The following is a 17,007-nucleotide window of genomic DNA, read 5'->3' as shown; positions in this document are numbered from 1 at the left end:
AGCCCAAACTCAAACTGCTTCCCTCCTGCCACTCCCTTCCTTTTGTCCCCTTCCCGGGCAAAGGTGTTGACCTTTCCCCTCCCTTACCTAGCTCAGGTTACAGGCCCTGGCATCGTCCATCCCCTAAAGTCCTCCCCTGCTCTCCCGCTCCCCACACAGACAGTCCCTACTGCATCACATCTCTCCCCCCTTCGAGACTGAACTGAGCAGGGTCACTCTGCCCAGTGACCTGGGGAAGTTCAGGGCCCCCTCTCCGGGACAACGCATCCGCTGTCAAGTTGGCACTTCCCTTCACATGGACCACGTCCATGTCATAGTCCTGCAGGAGCAGGCTCCACCTCAGGAGCTTGGCGTTGGCTCCTTTCATCTGGTGCAGCCAGGTCAGGGGAGAGTGGTCGGTGTACACGGTGAAGTGTCGCCCAAAGAGATATGGCTCTAGCTTCTTAAGGGCCCACACCATGGCCAGGCATTCCTTCTCAATGGCCGCGTAGCTTTGTTCCCGGGGTAGCAGCTTCTTACTCAGGTACACGATGGGGTGTCTTTCCCCCTTTTCATCCTCCTGCATTAACACCGCCCCCAGTCCCGTGTCTGAGGCATCGGTGAACACCATAAAGGGTTTGTCAAAATCTGGGTTTGCCAGAACTGGGTCGCTAACCAGGGCCTCCTTCAGCGCCCGGAAAGCCTCCTGGCACTGCTCAGTCCAGATCACCTTGTCTGGCTTCCCCTTTTTGCACAGTTCAGTGATGGGGCCGGCTATGGCACTGAAGTGGGGCACGAACCTTCGATAGTACCCCGCCATCCCAATAAAGGCCTGGACCTGTTTTTTGGTTTGGGGAGCTGGCCAGTCTCTGATCACCTCCACCTTGGCTGGTTCCGGCTTCAGGCAGCCGCTCCCCACCCGATGGCCCAGGTAAGATACTTCAGCCATCCCCACCTTGCACTTCTCAGCCTTTACTGTTAACCCAGCCTTTCGGAGTCGGTCCAGGACTTGTTTAACCTGGGACACGTGGTCCTCCCAGGTCTGGCTGAAGACGCAGATGTCGTCAATATACGCCACGGCAAAACTCTCCATCCCCCTCAGTAGCTGATCCACCAGGCGCTGGAAGGTGGCCGGTGCTCCCTTGAGGCCGAAGGGCAGGGTCAAAAACTCATAAAGCCCCAGAGGGGTGATAAAGGCCGATTTCAGCCTGGCATCTGCATCCAGCGGCACTTGCCAGTAGCCTTTGGTAAGATCCATAGTGGTGAGGTACCAAGCATCTCCCAGCTTGTCTAGGAGCTCGTCAGGCCTGGGCATAGGGTAGGCATCAGATACGGTGATGGCATTGAGCTTTCGATAGTCCACACAGAACCGGATTGACCCATCCTTCTTGGGAACCAGCACTACTGGCGAGGCCCAAGGGCTGGAAGATGGCTGGATCACCCCCAAAGCCAGCATGTCCCTGACCTCTCTTTCAAGATCCTGGGCAGTTTTACCAGTGACCCGAAAAGGGGAGCATCTTATAGGGGGGTGTGACCCGGTCTCCACCTGGTGGACAGTCAAATTAGTGCGTCCAGGCTGGTTGGAAAACAGCTGTCGGTACAGATGCAGCACCCCTCTGATCTCAGCGTGCTGGCCCGGGGTCAGTTGCTCAGAGAGGGGAATCGCCTCCAGGGGGGAACTAGCTTTTGTCCCAGGGAATAGATCCACTAAGGGGTCATCTCCCTGCCCCTCCCAATGTCCACACACGGCCAACACCACATTCCCCCTGTCATAGTTTACCTCATTCAGTTGCTTGATAACCTTGAAGGGCCCTTCCCAGGCAGCCTGGAGTTTGTTTCTCCTCACGGGGATGAGAACCATCACCTGATCCCCGGTGGCGAAGGCACGGGCTCGTGCTGTGCGGTCATACCAGACCTTCTGCCTCCTCTGGGCTCGGGCCAGATTCTCCCTGGCCAGGCCCATGAGCTCGGCCAGTCTTTCCCGGAAGGTCAGGACATACTCCACCACTGACTCTCCCTCGGGAGCGGCCTTCCCCTCCCATTCGTCCCTCATCAGGTCTAGGGGCCCCCTCACCCGCCTTCCATACAACAGTTCGAAAGGTGAAAACCCGGTAGATTCCTGGGGTACCTCCCTGTATGCAAACAGCAGGTGAGGTAAGTACTTGTCCCAATCTTGCGGATGCTGGTTCATAAATGTTTTTAGCATCATCTTCAGCGTCCCGTTGAACCTTTCTACCAGCCCGTTGGACTGGGGGTGATACGCTGAGGCCCAGTTGTGCTGGACCCCACATTTCTGCCATAAGGACCGGAGCAGGGCCGACATGAAGTTGGACCCCTGGTCCGTTAAGACCTCCTTGGGGAACCCCACCTGGCTGAAAATTGTCAGCAGCGCATCTGCCACTGTGTCTGCTTCGATAGAGGACAAGGCCACCGCCTCGGGGTAGCGAGTGGCAAAATCCACCACCACCAGGATGTATTTCTTCCCTGACCGGGTCGTCTTGCTGAGGGGTCCCACTATGTCCATGGCCACCTTCTGGAAAGGTTCTTCTATGATGGGTAAAGGCCTCAAAGCCGCTTTCCCCTTGTCCCGGGCCTTCCCCACCCTCTGGCAGGGGTCACAGGATTGGCAGTACTGTCGGACATGGTTAAAGACCCCAGGCCAGTAAAAGTTCTGTAGCAGCCTCTGCCTGGTGCGCCGGATTCCCTGGTGCCCTGCGAGAGGGATGTCATGGGCCAGGTACAACAGCTTGTGACGGAACTTCTGGGGAACCACCAGCTGTCTCCTGATCCCCCATGACTCTACTTCCCCTGGGGGAGCCCATTCTCGGTACAGGAACCCCTTCTCCCACAGGAACCTCTCCTTGCAACCTCTCCTCATGGTCTGTACCGCACTAAGGTCAGCCCGGTCCCTGTGCTTCCGCAAGGAGGGATCTTTCTGCAACTCGGCCTGGAACTCAGCAGCTGGGACAGGAATGGGGACCGGCTCTCTCTTGCTGGCTGGGTCTGAGGCCGCAGCCTCTCTGCACCGTGCCCCTGGGCGTTCCCTGCTCCCTGAGTTAGGGTCCTGCACCTCAGGTCGAGTACCTTCCCCGTTGTCGGGGAGCAGTGCCATTTGCCGACTCTGACTACGAGTCACGACCAGGGCACTCTGGGTGTTACTAGGCCAGTCTTCAAGGTCCCCTCCCATTAACACGTCAGTGGGCAAATATTGGTGTACTCCTACATCCTTGGGGCCCTCCTTGGCCCCCCATTTCAGGTGTACCCTTGCCACGGGTACCTTGAATGGGGTCCCGCCCACGCCCATCAGGGTCAGGTAGGTGTCGGGCACCATCCGATCTGAGGCCACCACCTCGGGCCGGGCCAGCGTCACCTCTGCGCCCATGCCCCAGTACCCAGTGACCTTCCTCCCATCCACTTCCAGGGAAACAATGCACTCTTTCCGGAGGGGCAGCCCCGCGCCCACCCGGTAAACCAAAAACCCGGAACCGGGAGCATCCACAGGTGGTATGTTGCCAACCCCCCTTTCCTGGGAATGTAGCCCCTCCTCCGATTGGGTTTTTACCCAGTCCACCCTCTGCGGGTTGGGTCTGCTTGGTCTGTCCCTGAGCTTGGGGCACTGGGCCCGTATGTGACCTCGTTGGCCACAGCGATAGCAGCCCATATCTCGTGGGTCCCCTTGAGTGGGTCGGAGGGACCTGCCGCTGGATGTTCCCCTTTTGGGGGGGTTCTCCATAGGCCCCCTTTGGGAGGTCCCATGTTGACTCTCTCTCTGCGTTGAGGCAGGCCTGCTCCTTCGAGACTCCTCCCTGCCATCCCCTGCCCGACTGTGCACAAATTGGTCGGCCAGCTGGCCTGCATGCTGCGGGTTCTCCGGCTTCTGGTCCATCAACCACAGCCTCAGGTCGGACGGGCACTGCTCGTACAGGTGCTCCAGTATGAATAGGTCAAGCAGGTCCTCTTTAGTTTGGGCCCCAGCTGTCCACTTGCGGGCATACCCCTGCGCCCGGTTGACCAGTTGTAGGTATGTGACCTCACGGGTTTTACGCTGGCTCCGGAACTTTTTCCGGTACATCTCAGGAGTCAGCCCAAACTCGCGGAGCAGGGCCTGTTTGAACAGTTCGTAGTCCCCTGCCTCCGCCCCTTTCAGTCGGCTGTACACCTCCACGGCTGTGGAGTCCAGTAAGGGGGTGAGAACTGCGATCCTGTCTGCAGGGTCAACCCTGTGCAGCTCGCAGGCATTCTCAAAGGCCGTCAGGAGGTATCTATGTCCTCCCCCTCCTTACGCCGGGGCAGCAAGTGCTTATCAAAGCTCTTTGTAGGCTTGGGTCCCCCCTCACTCACCGCAGCCGGGGCCCCACTGCTCCTCAGCCGGGCCAGGTCCAGCTCATGTTTACGCTGTTTCTCCTTCTCCTCCCACTCACGCTGGCGCTGGTTCTCCTCATGTTTACGCTGGTTCTCCTCATGTTCACGCTGTTTTGCCTTCTCCTCCAGCTCTCGCCTCTTTAACTCGAGCTCTTCCCGTCTCAGCTCCCTTTCATATTCCAGCCGCATCCGCTCCACGGATGCCGAGCGTTGCCGGGAGGATCCCCTGCTGGGGGGTGAGCTTCGCCGGGCGGATCCCCTGCTGGCCGGGGGTGTCACGGTGCCCTCGGTATACACTGGGCTCCTCCCCGCCCTTCCTCTACGCCTAGGAAGGGGGGGGTCTCGGGAAGCCCTCGTCCGCCGGCTGACCACTCCCAGCGGGGACAGACACTGGTGCCTGCGCTGCATCTGCTCGGCTGCTTCCCTCAGAGACAGAGCTCCGTTCATTCATGCGGTCTCCCTGCTCCAGCTGGGCAATCAGCTGGTCCTTGGTGAGCCTCCCACTGCGCAGCCCCCTCTGCTTGCACAGCTCCAGCAGGTCACACTTGCGCCGCTTGGCATACATCTTCCTGCTGGCCACTCAAAGGCCGGGGTGCTCGCCGCTCCCCACGGTTTCCAGGGGGACCCCTAGTGCACCAGCCCTTCTTGAGGTCACCACCTCTCTGCCAGGGTCGAGCTGCAGACTCCTCCGCCCCTGGGACCGCTCGCTGCAATCCCCCGGGGGACCCTGTTACTGCAAAGTCCTTCTCACTGGGCACACACTCCCAGGGGTTAACCACCCCTTTGTTTTACTTTTTCCCAGTCACTTACTAAAGGAAGCGCCGTCCACGGGGTGCAGTATCTCCCGCCGCTGCCACCAGTTGTCACGGAGTGTGGGGGAGTCCGGCCCTGCACCCCTCTTCCTGGGACCCACAGTGACTCTCAGCCAGCCAGTAAAACAGAAGGTTTATTGGACAACAGGAACACAGGTTACAGCAGGGCTTGCAGGCACAGTCAGGACCCCTCCACCGAGTCCTTCTGGGCTTTCAGGGTGCTTGGATCCTAGCTAGGATACCCTGAATTCCGCCCACACAGCCCCAAGCCCAAACTCAAACTGCTTCCCTCCTGCCACTCCCTTCCTTTTCCCCTTCCCGGGCAAAGGTGTTGACCTTTCCCCTCCCTTACCTAGCTCAGGTTACAGGCCCTGGCATCGTCCATCCCCTAAAGTCCTCCCCTGCTCTCCCGCTCCCCACACAGACAGTCCCTACTGCATCACAGGGAGATAACTCAGAGAAGGTAAAGCTTACAGCAGAAGGAATGGGTTGAGTGACTGGAGCAGGAGACTGGAAGGCAGGACTGCTGGGTTTTAGTCCTGAGTCTCCAGGTGACCATGGTCCAGTCACTTAACCTCTCTGTGCCTCAGTTTCCCCATCTGTAATTTTAGGGATAATTACTGTTGCTTACCTGTGCCAGCAGGGTGCTGTGAGACTCTGTGCATTGGGATTTGTCAGCTCTGTGAAAGGCTCAGATGACGGGCACTACAGAAGTGCCAGCCTGATTCCCTGGGCACTCCTCTTGGGCTGCTCTCTCACCACGTCCCTCTCTTTGACCCTTGCAGTACAAATGGACAGCTCAGAGTTCAGACGGACAAAATTTGACCCTGAACCATGTGACCACCTCCACGGGGGACTCGAACCGGGACCTGGTGATCAGACAAGGAGTCCTGCGGGATGGGGTGAATTACTCTTTCACATTGTCAGCCTCCCAGCCTGGAGGGGAGCTGCAGGGGGGATCCAGCATCACTCTGACCCCCAACAACCCACCCAGGGGAGGGATCTGCACCCTGACACCTGAACACAACCTCTACCTCCTGGAGACCCTGGTCTCATACCAGTGCACAGGTAACTCTGCCGGGGCATTCTTTGGGCAGCTGTCCCCCACACGCACAGGGCAGAAGTTGGTCATTTGAACACCAAAGAGTACACAGTGCCATCGAAAAGGGAGATCCCAGCCCAGTGCAATGTACATGGGAGGGTGAGAGGGATATTCAATCCCTGTCCCCCTTCCCCAGTACAAAGCCACGCAGGGTGGGAGTAAATGGACATGCTGACGATGCACCTGGCCTGCCTAACTATGTGACTATGGCAAGATGTGGATCTGGGTTCTGTGCATATAGTAATAGATAGTCTGGTTTACCAGGGCAACGATAGGGAGGTGACAGTCTCTGGGGCTGGCTGCCCGCTTTCTGCCCTCACCCATTTAAGCCAGGTGATTTTGACATGCTGTCAGTGCTCTGTATTGCAACATATGTTAGCAGTAGCTGCAGAGCCAGACTCAGCACTGGGAACACCAGGGTGGCCTGAGGCTGAAAGTCCTGCCGAGAGAGGAGGGAGGAATCAGTTGGGCTGAGGGCCAGGTGATTTGGCAGGTTGCACATTCAACCATGGCCTGAAGATGCTCAAGAGGCAGTGACTGGGTGGGTGCCCGTGTTCTGGATTCCCACCTAAGTCACACTCGCTCTTCCTCCGTCCATGTCTCCGTTCCCTGCTCTCTCAGGCTGGGTGGATGAAGACAGCAGCCCAGTGCAGCTGATTTACACTCTGATTGCTGAACAGTGTTCCCCCAACGGCAGGCACTGCCAGCACTTCTGCCTCTACCGAGGGATCAAATCTTCCTTCAGCACCTTCCTCCCTGCGGCAACAGGCAGCAGCCGCTCCACTGTCAACATCCTAGTGGAGCTGGAAGACTCACAGGGGGCGAAGACCCTGGCCCTGAATCGGTGAGCATGGACAGATCCAGGATGGGCGTGCACAAGGAGATGAGCCTGGCCGGTGTTCGGCACATGCATGCGTCCTGGAAGCTGCACGATCAAAGAGGCAACCAGTGGTGTCTTTGGACTATGCTTTGAATTCAAATGTGGCTCCAGTGACGGGTCCAAAGCTCCCACTGTCCCCGGCTGCTGGGAGGAACGAAGCCCTTCGACCTGGCTGGGATAACTTTTAATTCCTTCCTTCCTTCCTTCCTTCCAGGACCTTGACTCTCGCCATGCCAGTGCTCCCGGCGGGCTTCCCGACTGTCACCAGCTGGCTGAAGAACAAGAGCCAATCAGAACTGTGGGGTGTGGTCCAGCAGGGCAACCCCCAGGAGGTGATCCCATACTCCCTGGCCCTCATCACAGTGCTGAATCAGGTAAGGGCTCAGCTGCGGTAGCCCCTTCTTCCCTGACACGCGTGTGCACACACACACCCCTACATCCTTGACCTTCGCATGTGCATACAAACACGCGCGTGAACATGCATGCACACGCCCACCCTCTCTCCCAGCAGAAGTGCCTCACTCATGAGTGCTCGTGTGTGTGTGCGTGTGTGTGCACCAGAACTCGGGCAGCCAGGGCAATGAGGAGGAGCTGAGGGACCGGATCTCCATCCGCAGCAACGTCACCGCAGCCCTGGCCTCCCTCAATATCTCCAGTGTGAAGGAGGTTGCCCAGCTGAGCGCGGCACTGCAGCAGTGTGTGGTAGGACGTGGCTCTTACCTCTTTTCCCCGGCCTGTCACTCCCGTGGTGGCAGACAGGCTCCTTGCTTTAAAAAAAGCCCCATCTCGTCATTCCAAAGAGCCCTTCCTTGCCTTGCTGTCTGCCTCCATTTTCCCATGCACCAGACTGAAAACCTGCCCCGTGGGTGGGTGTGAATAGCCCTTTTGATCCCCCCCATGCCTTGTGCTCGCAAATCCCCCAGGCTATGGGGCTTTTTGTTGTGGGGACGGGGCCTCCTCTGGGACAGTTGCCTAAGGATTGGGCTGAGATGGAATCTGGGAGCCCAGTGCCCCCCAGACTCCTCTCACTGGGGTAAAAGAGCAGGGGGCAGGAGAAGAGGGATGAGAGAGTATGTGGTGATGGCTCCTGCTGCCTGGATCAGTGGAGAGAGGCCTGGGAGACAGAGAAGTGAGCCCGTCCTGTGGGTGCCCTGGTGCAGGGAGGGTGGGCTGGGAAGGGTTATAGGGACAGGGAGGGGCACTCTCTCTCAGTGCCGCTCCAGATTAGACGGAAGACGGGAGGAGTGGAGTGGAGTGGGGAGGTTGGCAGGTCTCGGCTGGCTGTGGCGGTGACGGAGAGTGGGAGTCAAGAGAGAGCAAAGTCTGCAGGATACAGTCGGGATGGGGGGAGAATGAGGTGGGAAAGGCTGAGGCAGGTAGGACAGATTTGCTGGAGTGTGACCCGGGGGCCCCCTTTCCCATCCTCAGGCATTCCCAGGAGAGCTCAGCCTCGAAAGCCAGGCCAGGACCTTGGCAGCAGCCCAGAGAATGATCGAAGTCATCAGCTCGGAGACAGAGGAGGGTCACGAGACACCCACCTCTGCCGGCAACAGCATCCTGGGGATTCTGGGTAAGCAATGAGCCACCCCAGTGTGATAGGGTGGGACTGGGACATGGGAGGCAGCAGGGCCATATCCCTGGGAGCTGCAATCCATAACTCTGCCCTCTTGCCACCAACTCCCCCGGTGTCTTGGGCAGCTCTCTGACTCGGCATCCAGTAGCTGCCCAACTCTAAATGCCACAGTCCGGCTCGGTGAGCTTGGGTGCTGCACAGAACACACCAGCCTTCTGCTCCCCGGACTGTTGTTCTCAGCAGCCTTGCCAGGCCTGAGGTGAAGTCTGACACTAAGGGGCTCGGTGCTCCTGGTGGGGCTGTTGTCCTAATGAAGGGAGATGTGAGAACAGGAACGGGGGAAGCAGCAGGACTCTAACTGAGGGGTGTGAAATCTTTCCCAGGGAGCACGTTATCAGCACTGGACACAGCCCCCCACCCACTTCTGTTTGGGACCCCTGGTCTCAGCATGGCCTTGACCGCCTTCAACCTCACCCGTGCCCTGATGAAGTCCCTGATGAGGTCCCGGGTCCTGAATGAGGAGACCTTGTTGCTGTCTGTCTCGGAGATCCACACGCAGGGCAAGAGGGCCAACTCCCCCAACCTGCTTTGCCTGGCACCCTCTGATCGGTGTCTCTTCTCCGTGCCCAGCACGGTGGCCAGGCAGCTGGCGGGGAGCCAGGAGGTGGTGCAGGTGCTCATGGACATCTCCCTCAACCCTTTCCCGTTCAACTACTACGCCAACTCCTCCATCTCCACCCGCCTGGCGCTGCTGGAGTTCACCACTCCTGGAGGGGTGCCCATCCCAGTCTCCAACTTGTCCGGGGAGAGGGCTATCAGGCTACGGCTGCCAACTGGGCAGCAGGAGCAGCGGAGCTCCCCTCCGACACTCATCCTCCTCCCTCCTGGAGAATCGGTCAACTTCACAGTGAGGGCCTTGGCAGGGAGCCGTGCTGAGGGGGTGCACATCCATGTTGGCGTCACCATGCAGGAGGGTGAGTCGTTAGCAGGAGACAGAGCTGCTCGTGGTCTGAGATGGGCAGAGCTTTGCCCAGCTTGGGAGGGGGGATGGTTTGATGCAGATTAGCACTGGGGTTTCCTCACCCTCTTGTGTAGAGAGACCATGACCCTCAGCTATGGTATGAGGGATAACAGGGATCCGAGGGATCGCCAGAGACACTCCATGGGCTGCCCTTTAGGACTCATAGATCCTGTTTGTAGGCCAGCTACTAGGGGGCGACATAGCCACAAACCCTGGAACAAGCCTGATTCCATCAGCAGAGGGCAGGGGTACACCTGTTCACGTACGCGCATGACCTCTGGTGCGTGCCGGAGTACAAATGGAGGCTACAAGTGACATGGGTTTGGTGACTCACAGTCAGCTCAGTTCGCTGCTTTCTCCGCACCACAAATCTACGATTCTCATCTGGGTGAAGGAAGTGACCCTTCCAGATCAGATCCCCTTCCTTGCTGCTGTGCCCTTCCGAAGCACAGATTCCCCATGCCCAGGTAAATATGTGCCAGACCTGTCTGAATGTTGCAAACTGGAAGTGGCTGTCCATCTCCCAACAGGTTTTGACCCTAGCCAGGAGAGAGAGCCCTCGATCCATTTCTTTGGGCACTACACTCCGGTTCCCAATGAGTTCCACTACACCTGGAAGGAAGAAATGATCTTTGACAGCCTGCAAGAAGGCAGCAGCAGGGAGGTCACCATCTTGCTTTCTTCTCCGTGAGTGTCCATTCATCCACTGTGCTGGGATTTGCAGGTTCCTTCCTGCAGCATTACTCCCTGGGGTTTGAGGGCTCCACCTGCCTTATGGGCAGGAGGGGGAATAATGGGTGTCAGTGAGAAACAGCTGACTCCTGCAGTGCCTCGCCAACACCGCATCAGAGCATGTCTTCTCAAGGGGATGAGCGCAGGGAGTGCAGGGACCAGTCAAGGGCGGCAAAGAAAATCCATCCCCTGTGCAAAAAGAGACTGCTTCACTGGAGATCTTTCCTCTCCAGGAAGGATTAGCAAGGTATTTGGGGGCTAGGAGAGAGGGGAAGATCTGTATTTATTAACCACTACAGGGCAACATCCTAAGTGCACACAGCTGTGATGTCGCTTTGCTTGGGTTGCACGGTGTGCCCCTTTTCGCTGACTTTGTGGAGCTTGAGGACGGGGTTTAAAGGGTCCTGTGCAAAGTCAGATGTGGGGTTGGGGGGAAGGCAGATGCCCAAGTGTGGTACATTTGGGGTGTAGTGGGGACCAGTCAGGATGCCTGGCATTGCTGCAGGGAGACATCATCAGGGCTTGGAGGAGATCAGAGTGCTGCCATTGGCCAGGACTGGGGGAGCCTGGCAGCTGGATTGGGGGCTTTTCGCTTGGGGTTTGGAGGTGCAGGACGGGAAGTCAGAAGGTTGGATCTCTGTGTTAATTTAACGTTTGCTAGCCAGGCCAGCAGGCTGGGGAGCTCACAGGCACAGCAGGCAGGGAAAGTGTGATCATAGCATGGGGTCGGTGTGGGACCCCATGCAGCCCCACACATGGAGTATGGCTGGGGCCAGCCTGGCTTGAGTGACTTTCCCGACTGTAGCCCAGTGTCCTGGCCGACCTGGAGATCTACGTTGTGCCACCTTCCTCCTGCTGTTTGCGTTAGATACACTGCCCTTCACTTCCTGTCCTAAACTGTGTATCTGTCATGCTGAACAGTGGCTGCATCCCACCCCAGCGGGGGCTGCACTTCAGTGGTGTGTAAAGTCTGTAAGGGGGGCGCTGGCATCCTTTGTGGAGTGGTGCTACTGAACAGTAAACTCACCCCTGTGCTGTCCCTGCTCCCTTCTAGCCACAGCTTCAACGGAACGCCCCGGGACTATCACGTCAACATCACCAACCGCTTCTCCCAGGCGCCCGTCAGTGCCGCTGTCACAGTCTTTGCCAGCCTGTGCCAGTACTTTCACTTCCCCAGCATGCAGTGGAGCACAGAGGGCCTGAGGCCGACGGCCGCCACCAGCCGGAAGGAGATTGTGTGCCTGACGGAACATCTCACTGTCTTCGGAGCCAGTCTCTTTGTGCCTCCTCACAGCATCCTCTTCCTGCCCCCGGTAAGCCGGGCCTGGCCGTCTGGGCATGCAAGGAGGAGATGGTTGGTTACTGTCCCTGTCAGTGTAATGGGAACAGCTGGCATCTTGGCCAACACCAAGGGACCTCCAGAGCTAAAGCTGCACTGCTGCAGCTTGAGCTGATGAGCCAGGCTGGGGCTGTCACAGCTCCTATCCTCTGTGGCTATGAAGGGGCACATGTAACACACGCGGACCAGTGATTGCATTAGCAGCAGCCTGAGACCCTCTGCCTGCAGAATTCCCTTCAAAGGCAGTGGGGGCTCCCTGTGCGAAGAGCCAGTGGCAGGAGTCGGGCTGTAGAAGCAGGAAGCCTGGTCTCCACACTGCACACTCAATGATAATTTGAGCCTTATTGAGCATGCTGTCCTGTAACTGTCTGCTCACTTCCCAGCATGGATGGACCCAGCTCACCTGGGTCTAGAACTGGTGTGTGTAGCGGGGTGAAATTCTCCCCTGTGCAGAGGAGACTAGACACCACCTGAGCCCACGTATGCCCTGATTTGAAGGCTTCAGTGACTTAAATGGTGCATAACACGTCTTAGGCTGTGATGCCCACACCCTGGTGAATTTCTACACCAAAGAGAGGGAGCGGGGAGATGATGAAGGGAAAGCAAGACCCCTTGGCTCATTGATCAGTGGCTGGATCCTGGCTAGGTCTGCCATTTTCGCACCCCAGGACTGAAGATAAAGACCAATTCTGTTGCCACCAGGTTCAGGTTCAAAGTCAGTTTGGTAATAACAAGTCTCCTATTTGATCACATCACCTTCAGAGAGGTGCATTACCAAATCTGTCTGGGTAGCCTTGTCTGCTCTGGGGTAGTGTTTTTGGATCGGAGTTCCCCACTGCCCCATAGAATATCAGGGTTGGAAGGGACCTAAGGAGGTCATCTGGTCCAACCCCCTGCTCAAAGCAGGACAAATCCCCAGACAGATTTTTGCCCAGATCCCTAAATGGCTCCCTTAAGGATTGAACTCACAACCCTGGGTTTAGCAGGCCAATGCTCAAACCACTGAGCTATCCCTCCCCCCAGGAGCTTCTGTTTCCAAGTAGAATGAGCCTCTCTCTCGTGGTCAAAGGTAGGAACTTGGAGGAAATATTCCCTCCTGGTCCTTCGGGGTTGTTTTCCTTTTAGTGCTCCCAGCATACCAGATCTCCCTCTAACGGGGAAGGAGGATCCGCAGAATCCGCAGCTGCTCCATTCATTAATAATTCGGAAGAAGTTCGAGTGCCCAGATGCCAGGATGATGGGTACATCGGAATTGCTGTAATGACGAGGGTAGCACTGATGCTTCCTGCCCCTTGTGTCTCCAAGGGTGGATGGGTGGGTAGCACCTGATGGAGCCCCCCTCTGCCTGCTTCTACCCTCACCTGTGTTGGGGTTTCAGAGCAAGCGTGCCAAGCAGGCTCCACTGGTGGTGATTACCTGCTGCGTGCTCTTCGCCATCTACCTGGGGATGGTGCTGATCGCCCACAAGCTGGACGACATTGACATCACCCGGGTGGGCATCGTCCCTCACTGTGGCCAGCCCGGACGGTACAAGTACTGGGTAACAGTGAAGACTGGCTGGAAAAGAGGATCAGGTAGAGTGGTGGGCGACAGCTGGCAGCCCATTCTGCTCCCATCAAGAGCCAGGTTGCAGGGGTTTGGGAGGAGCTATGTGAACCCCTGGAGCAGGAGACCTTCACCTAGAAAGCTTCTGGAGAGCAAGGGTTGCTCTGCATGCTCCATCGTTCCAGCCCAGTGGCATCGGTCTCTTGATGGAGCTGTGTGTGTGTAAAGCCCAGGACAGAATGGACCTGCAGCTTGAATTCCTCCTTCGCCCCAGGAGTGGTGGGCTGTCTCTGGAGCCAGGGCAGGGTTCGTTGGTGGAACTGTGTATGGTGCCCGTAGGGGGATAGAAAGGAAAGGGAATGCCCAGGGTAGAATGAATTTGGAGACGATACATTTCCCCTATGCCGGTTCGAGTTTGCTCCTCTTTCAGGCAGCTAGACCAATGCCCCTCTCCCACCCCGTCTTCAGCATCACTTCTGGAGGCATCCAGTGGTGTGCACTTAAAGGCCGAAACATCTGTTGTGTCAGCCATTGGCAGCTGAGTTGGGTTGTGGGGGCACAAGGCCGGTGAATTCTGCTGGGGACAATAGACATGATGTCAGCCATCACGTTACACGTCTCTTCTAGGTACCACTGCCCACGTAGGGATCAGCTTATATGGGCTGAACAAAAGTGGCTCTCGCCATCTGGACAAGGGCTGGGCCTTCCAGAGAAACAGCCAGGATATTTTCCAGGTGGAGACTGATGCAAACCTGGGAGAAATCTGGAAGATCCGCATCTGGCATGACAACACTGGTATGGCACACAGCACAGGGGTTATGTTTCTATAAGGAAAATCTAGATCATTGGATGTCAAGTTGCTTCCTGTGCTTCCACTGCATCACAGCTCCAGCATGCAGGTGTGATGCACTCGCTGCATGGGTGAGACGGGCTTGCTGCAGGAGCACCCTGCATGCTGGCGTAGGACTTCAGGTGCAGTGCACACCCTGGCCATGGATTTCTCTGCATAAACTCTGTGCTGCTCTTAATCAGGAGCTGGCATGTTCTGGGGCCAATGGGACACGTAGCCGTTTTATATGTCATTAACGTTTCATTAGTAGTGATTAACTCTGATAATTTGCAGACTAGCCTTTATGTCCCAGGGCACCATTTTCCCCAAGTGCCTAGAGATTTGGGGTGCCCTTAAAGGAACCTGTTGTTTGGAAGCGCTGAGCACCCGCCTTAAGGGATCTCCAATGGGGTGCCCCAAATCTCAAGTCACTGCTAAAAATCTTGGCCACTCCAACTATAAGGGGCTAGATCCTCAGCTAGTGTCAATCAGTGTAGTTCTATTGACTTCAGGGGTGCTGTGCTGATTTCCACCAGCTGAGGGGCTGACCCGGTAAAGTTTCCTTTAAACTGAAGCCAGGCAATTCAGAGGTAAAGCTGAAATCCTATCCTTAATTTCTCTCTCTGCACCTATTATTTAACAGCGCCTGGTAGAAAGAGGCGCCCCTGGTTCTCCGTTTTTTGCAAGCCATGTGCAGACCGGGGGAATTGTGAACAGTGATTAGCTTTAGTCTTGAGTTACCCCGATTTGGTGCCTTGGAGCTGACCCATAGCATCAGGACACATTTTTGTGTTTAACTCCCTCGCGTTTTCTCTTCCCGGGTTGTGGCCTGCATGATGCGCATCACAAGGAATCATCTGGTATACGCATTTCAGAGCCAAACACTGCACTTTAATGACACACACAGAAGGGTGAGAGATCAAAGGCAGCGGTGGTCTTACTAATTTATAAGCCAGCCCATCCCTCACCAGCAGTTCTACAGCCACAGATTTGGCTCAGTCCCAATAAAAGACAGTTGCAAGCTAGAACATTAATTACAACAACATATCCATGTACTGTTACCGTCATTCTAGATCTGCATGATAGTAGCATCCACAGGGCACTAGCTGCTGTCCCACGCATATCGAGTGAGATGCAGTTGCTGCTCCAAAGAACTCGCAACTAAATTTCCAAGCACTTCTGAGCAAGAGGAACTCGTTAGCTCACATAAAGTAGGTTAGCCTCTGGCCATCCATCCTGAGAACTAATCAGCTCCTTAGCTCCTGGATTCGAGCCCTTTGCAAAGCACATATTGTAACAAGATGGCCATGGACTCCTGCCTCAGGGGAGAATGGGGTGGAGGCTAGAGTTCTCCCCTCCAGTGGAGGCCGACTGAGCAGAGAAGTGAGCAGCAAGGATGTAAATCCATTAGGAACTGTCCTGGGAAGGCAGTCATTAGAAACGCAGGTGCGTCATTCTCTCCTCCTCTGTGTCCTCAGGGCTGGACCCTTCCTGGTACCTGCAGCATGTCATTGTCTGGGACAGACAGACAGACCATATGTATTTCTTCCTGGTGGACGACTGGCTGTCAGTGGAAAATGAGCAAAACGAAGGATTGGTTGAAAAGGAAGTCCTGGCTGCATGTGAGTGTTGCCCCATGGGGCTATGTTCTAGAGCAGGGGTCGGCAACCTTTCAGAAGTGGTGTGCCGAGTCTTCATTTATTCACTCTCATTTAAGGTTTCACATGCCAGTCTTTCATTTTAACGTTTTTCAAAGGTCTCTTTCTAGAAGTCCATAATATAGAACTAAACTATTGTTGTATGTAAAGTAAATAAGGTTTTAAAAATGTTTAAGAAGATTCATTTAAAATTAAATTAAAATGCAGAGCCCCCCGGACCAATGACCAGGACCTGGGCAGTGTGAGTGCCACTGAAAATCAGCTTGTGTGCCGCCTTCAGCACCCGTGCCATAGGTTGCCTACCCCTGTTCTAGAGACAATCCAAAGCTTCCCTTAGCATTATTACTGCAGGAGCACCAGGAGGGCCTGACCCAGCTCAGGAGCCACTGTACCTGATGCTGCGGAAACACATAGTACGTGACAGTCCCTGGCCTAAAGATCTAACAATGTAAATAGATGAGGCAGACCCAGGGTGGGAGGGGAATTGGAGGCACGCGGAGGGGAAATTACTTGTCCAGGGTTGCACAGCAGATCAGCAGAGAATCTCCTGACTCCCAGTCCAAAGCTCTGTCCACCAGGCCACACACTGAATGTGATCTTGGTGGACAATGGAGATGGGTGTGAGGACAGTAGGAAGGGTGGCAGTGGGCAAGGTGTGAATGTATCTTTGATAGCGTGAGTGCCACTGGTGCCCATTCTAACTGAGAGGAGTTCTCTAAGTGATGGTGGCGATGGAGACACCGGAGAAGACAAGAGGGAAAGAACTCATGGTGGTGATCAAGCGAGAAGGAAGGTGTTGGTGATGGCAGAGGTGACAGCTAGAGGGAAATGCCTGGAGGAGGGGAAGGAGATTGGGAATAGAATCCCCAAGGAGGAAGAGAAGGGAATGCTGATCATTTGCATTATGCCACTTCCAGGCCCACAGGAGCTGAGATGCTTCTCTCGAGTTTTCCCTGCCCAGCTGCGTCTTGGCTTTTCTGATTGGCATGTGTGGCTCTCCATCTGGGGCCGCTCTCCCCACAGCCGCTTCACCCGAGTGCAGAGGATTACTTGCTGCGTGCTTGCTGTGTACCTCTTCCTGGCCATGTGTGTGCTCTGGTATGGAGCCATTGGAGTTGAGGGCTACAGGTGGGTCCCCTTGCATCTCTGTCTCTTACAGGAGGGTTTCATGCAAG

At 56.1% G+C, this 17,007-nt stretch overlaps 1 protein-coding gene across 5 annotated transcripts in view; it reads left to right on the top strand.

The window, feature by feature from the left end:
* LOC127033048 (polycystin-1-like) overlaps positions 1–17,007 on the top strand; it is a 58,549-nt gene that overhangs the window by 21,210 nt on the left and 20,332 nt on the right. For 3 of the 5 annotated variants that reach the window (XM_050920838.1, XM_050920841.1, XM_050920837.1), the window contains exons 14-25: positions 5,939–6,221; positions 6,877–7,099; positions 7,350–7,509; positions 7,697–7,837; positions 8,564–8,705; positions 9,092–9,682; positions 10,260–10,416; positions 11,516–11,774; positions 13,179–13,374; positions 13,973–14,140; positions 15,653–15,796; positions 16,750–16,960. In XM_050920838.1, coding sequence (XP_050776795.1) covers positions 5,939–6,221; positions 6,877–7,099; positions 7,350–7,509; positions 7,697–7,837; positions 8,564–8,705; positions 9,092–9,682; positions 10,260–10,416; positions 11,516–11,774; positions 13,179–13,374; positions 13,973–14,140; positions 15,653–15,796; positions 16,750–16,960 — 2,675 coding nt within the window. The remainder of the gene's footprint in view (positions 1–5,938; positions 6,222–6,876; positions 7,100–7,349; positions 7,510–7,696; positions 7,838–8,563; positions 8,706–9,091; positions 9,683–10,259; positions 10,417–11,515; positions 11,775–13,178; positions 13,375–13,972; positions 14,141–15,652; positions 15,797–16,749; positions 16,961–17,007) is intronic. The other 2 variants (XM_050920839.1, XM_050920842.1) reach the window with 2 other exon arrangements.

Source organism: Gopherus flavomarginatus, chromosome 12 (assembly GCF_025201925.1).
Source record: "Gopherus flavomarginatus isolate rGopFla2 chromosome 12, rGopFla2.mat.asm, whole genome shotgun sequence".
Classification (NCBI taxonomy): domain Eukaryota; kingdom Metazoa; phylum Chordata; order Testudines; family Testudinidae; genus Gopherus; species Gopherus flavomarginatus.
The sequence above is the reverse complement of the archived record's forward strand: the minus strand, read 5'-3'. Positions and strand labels throughout refer to the sequence as shown.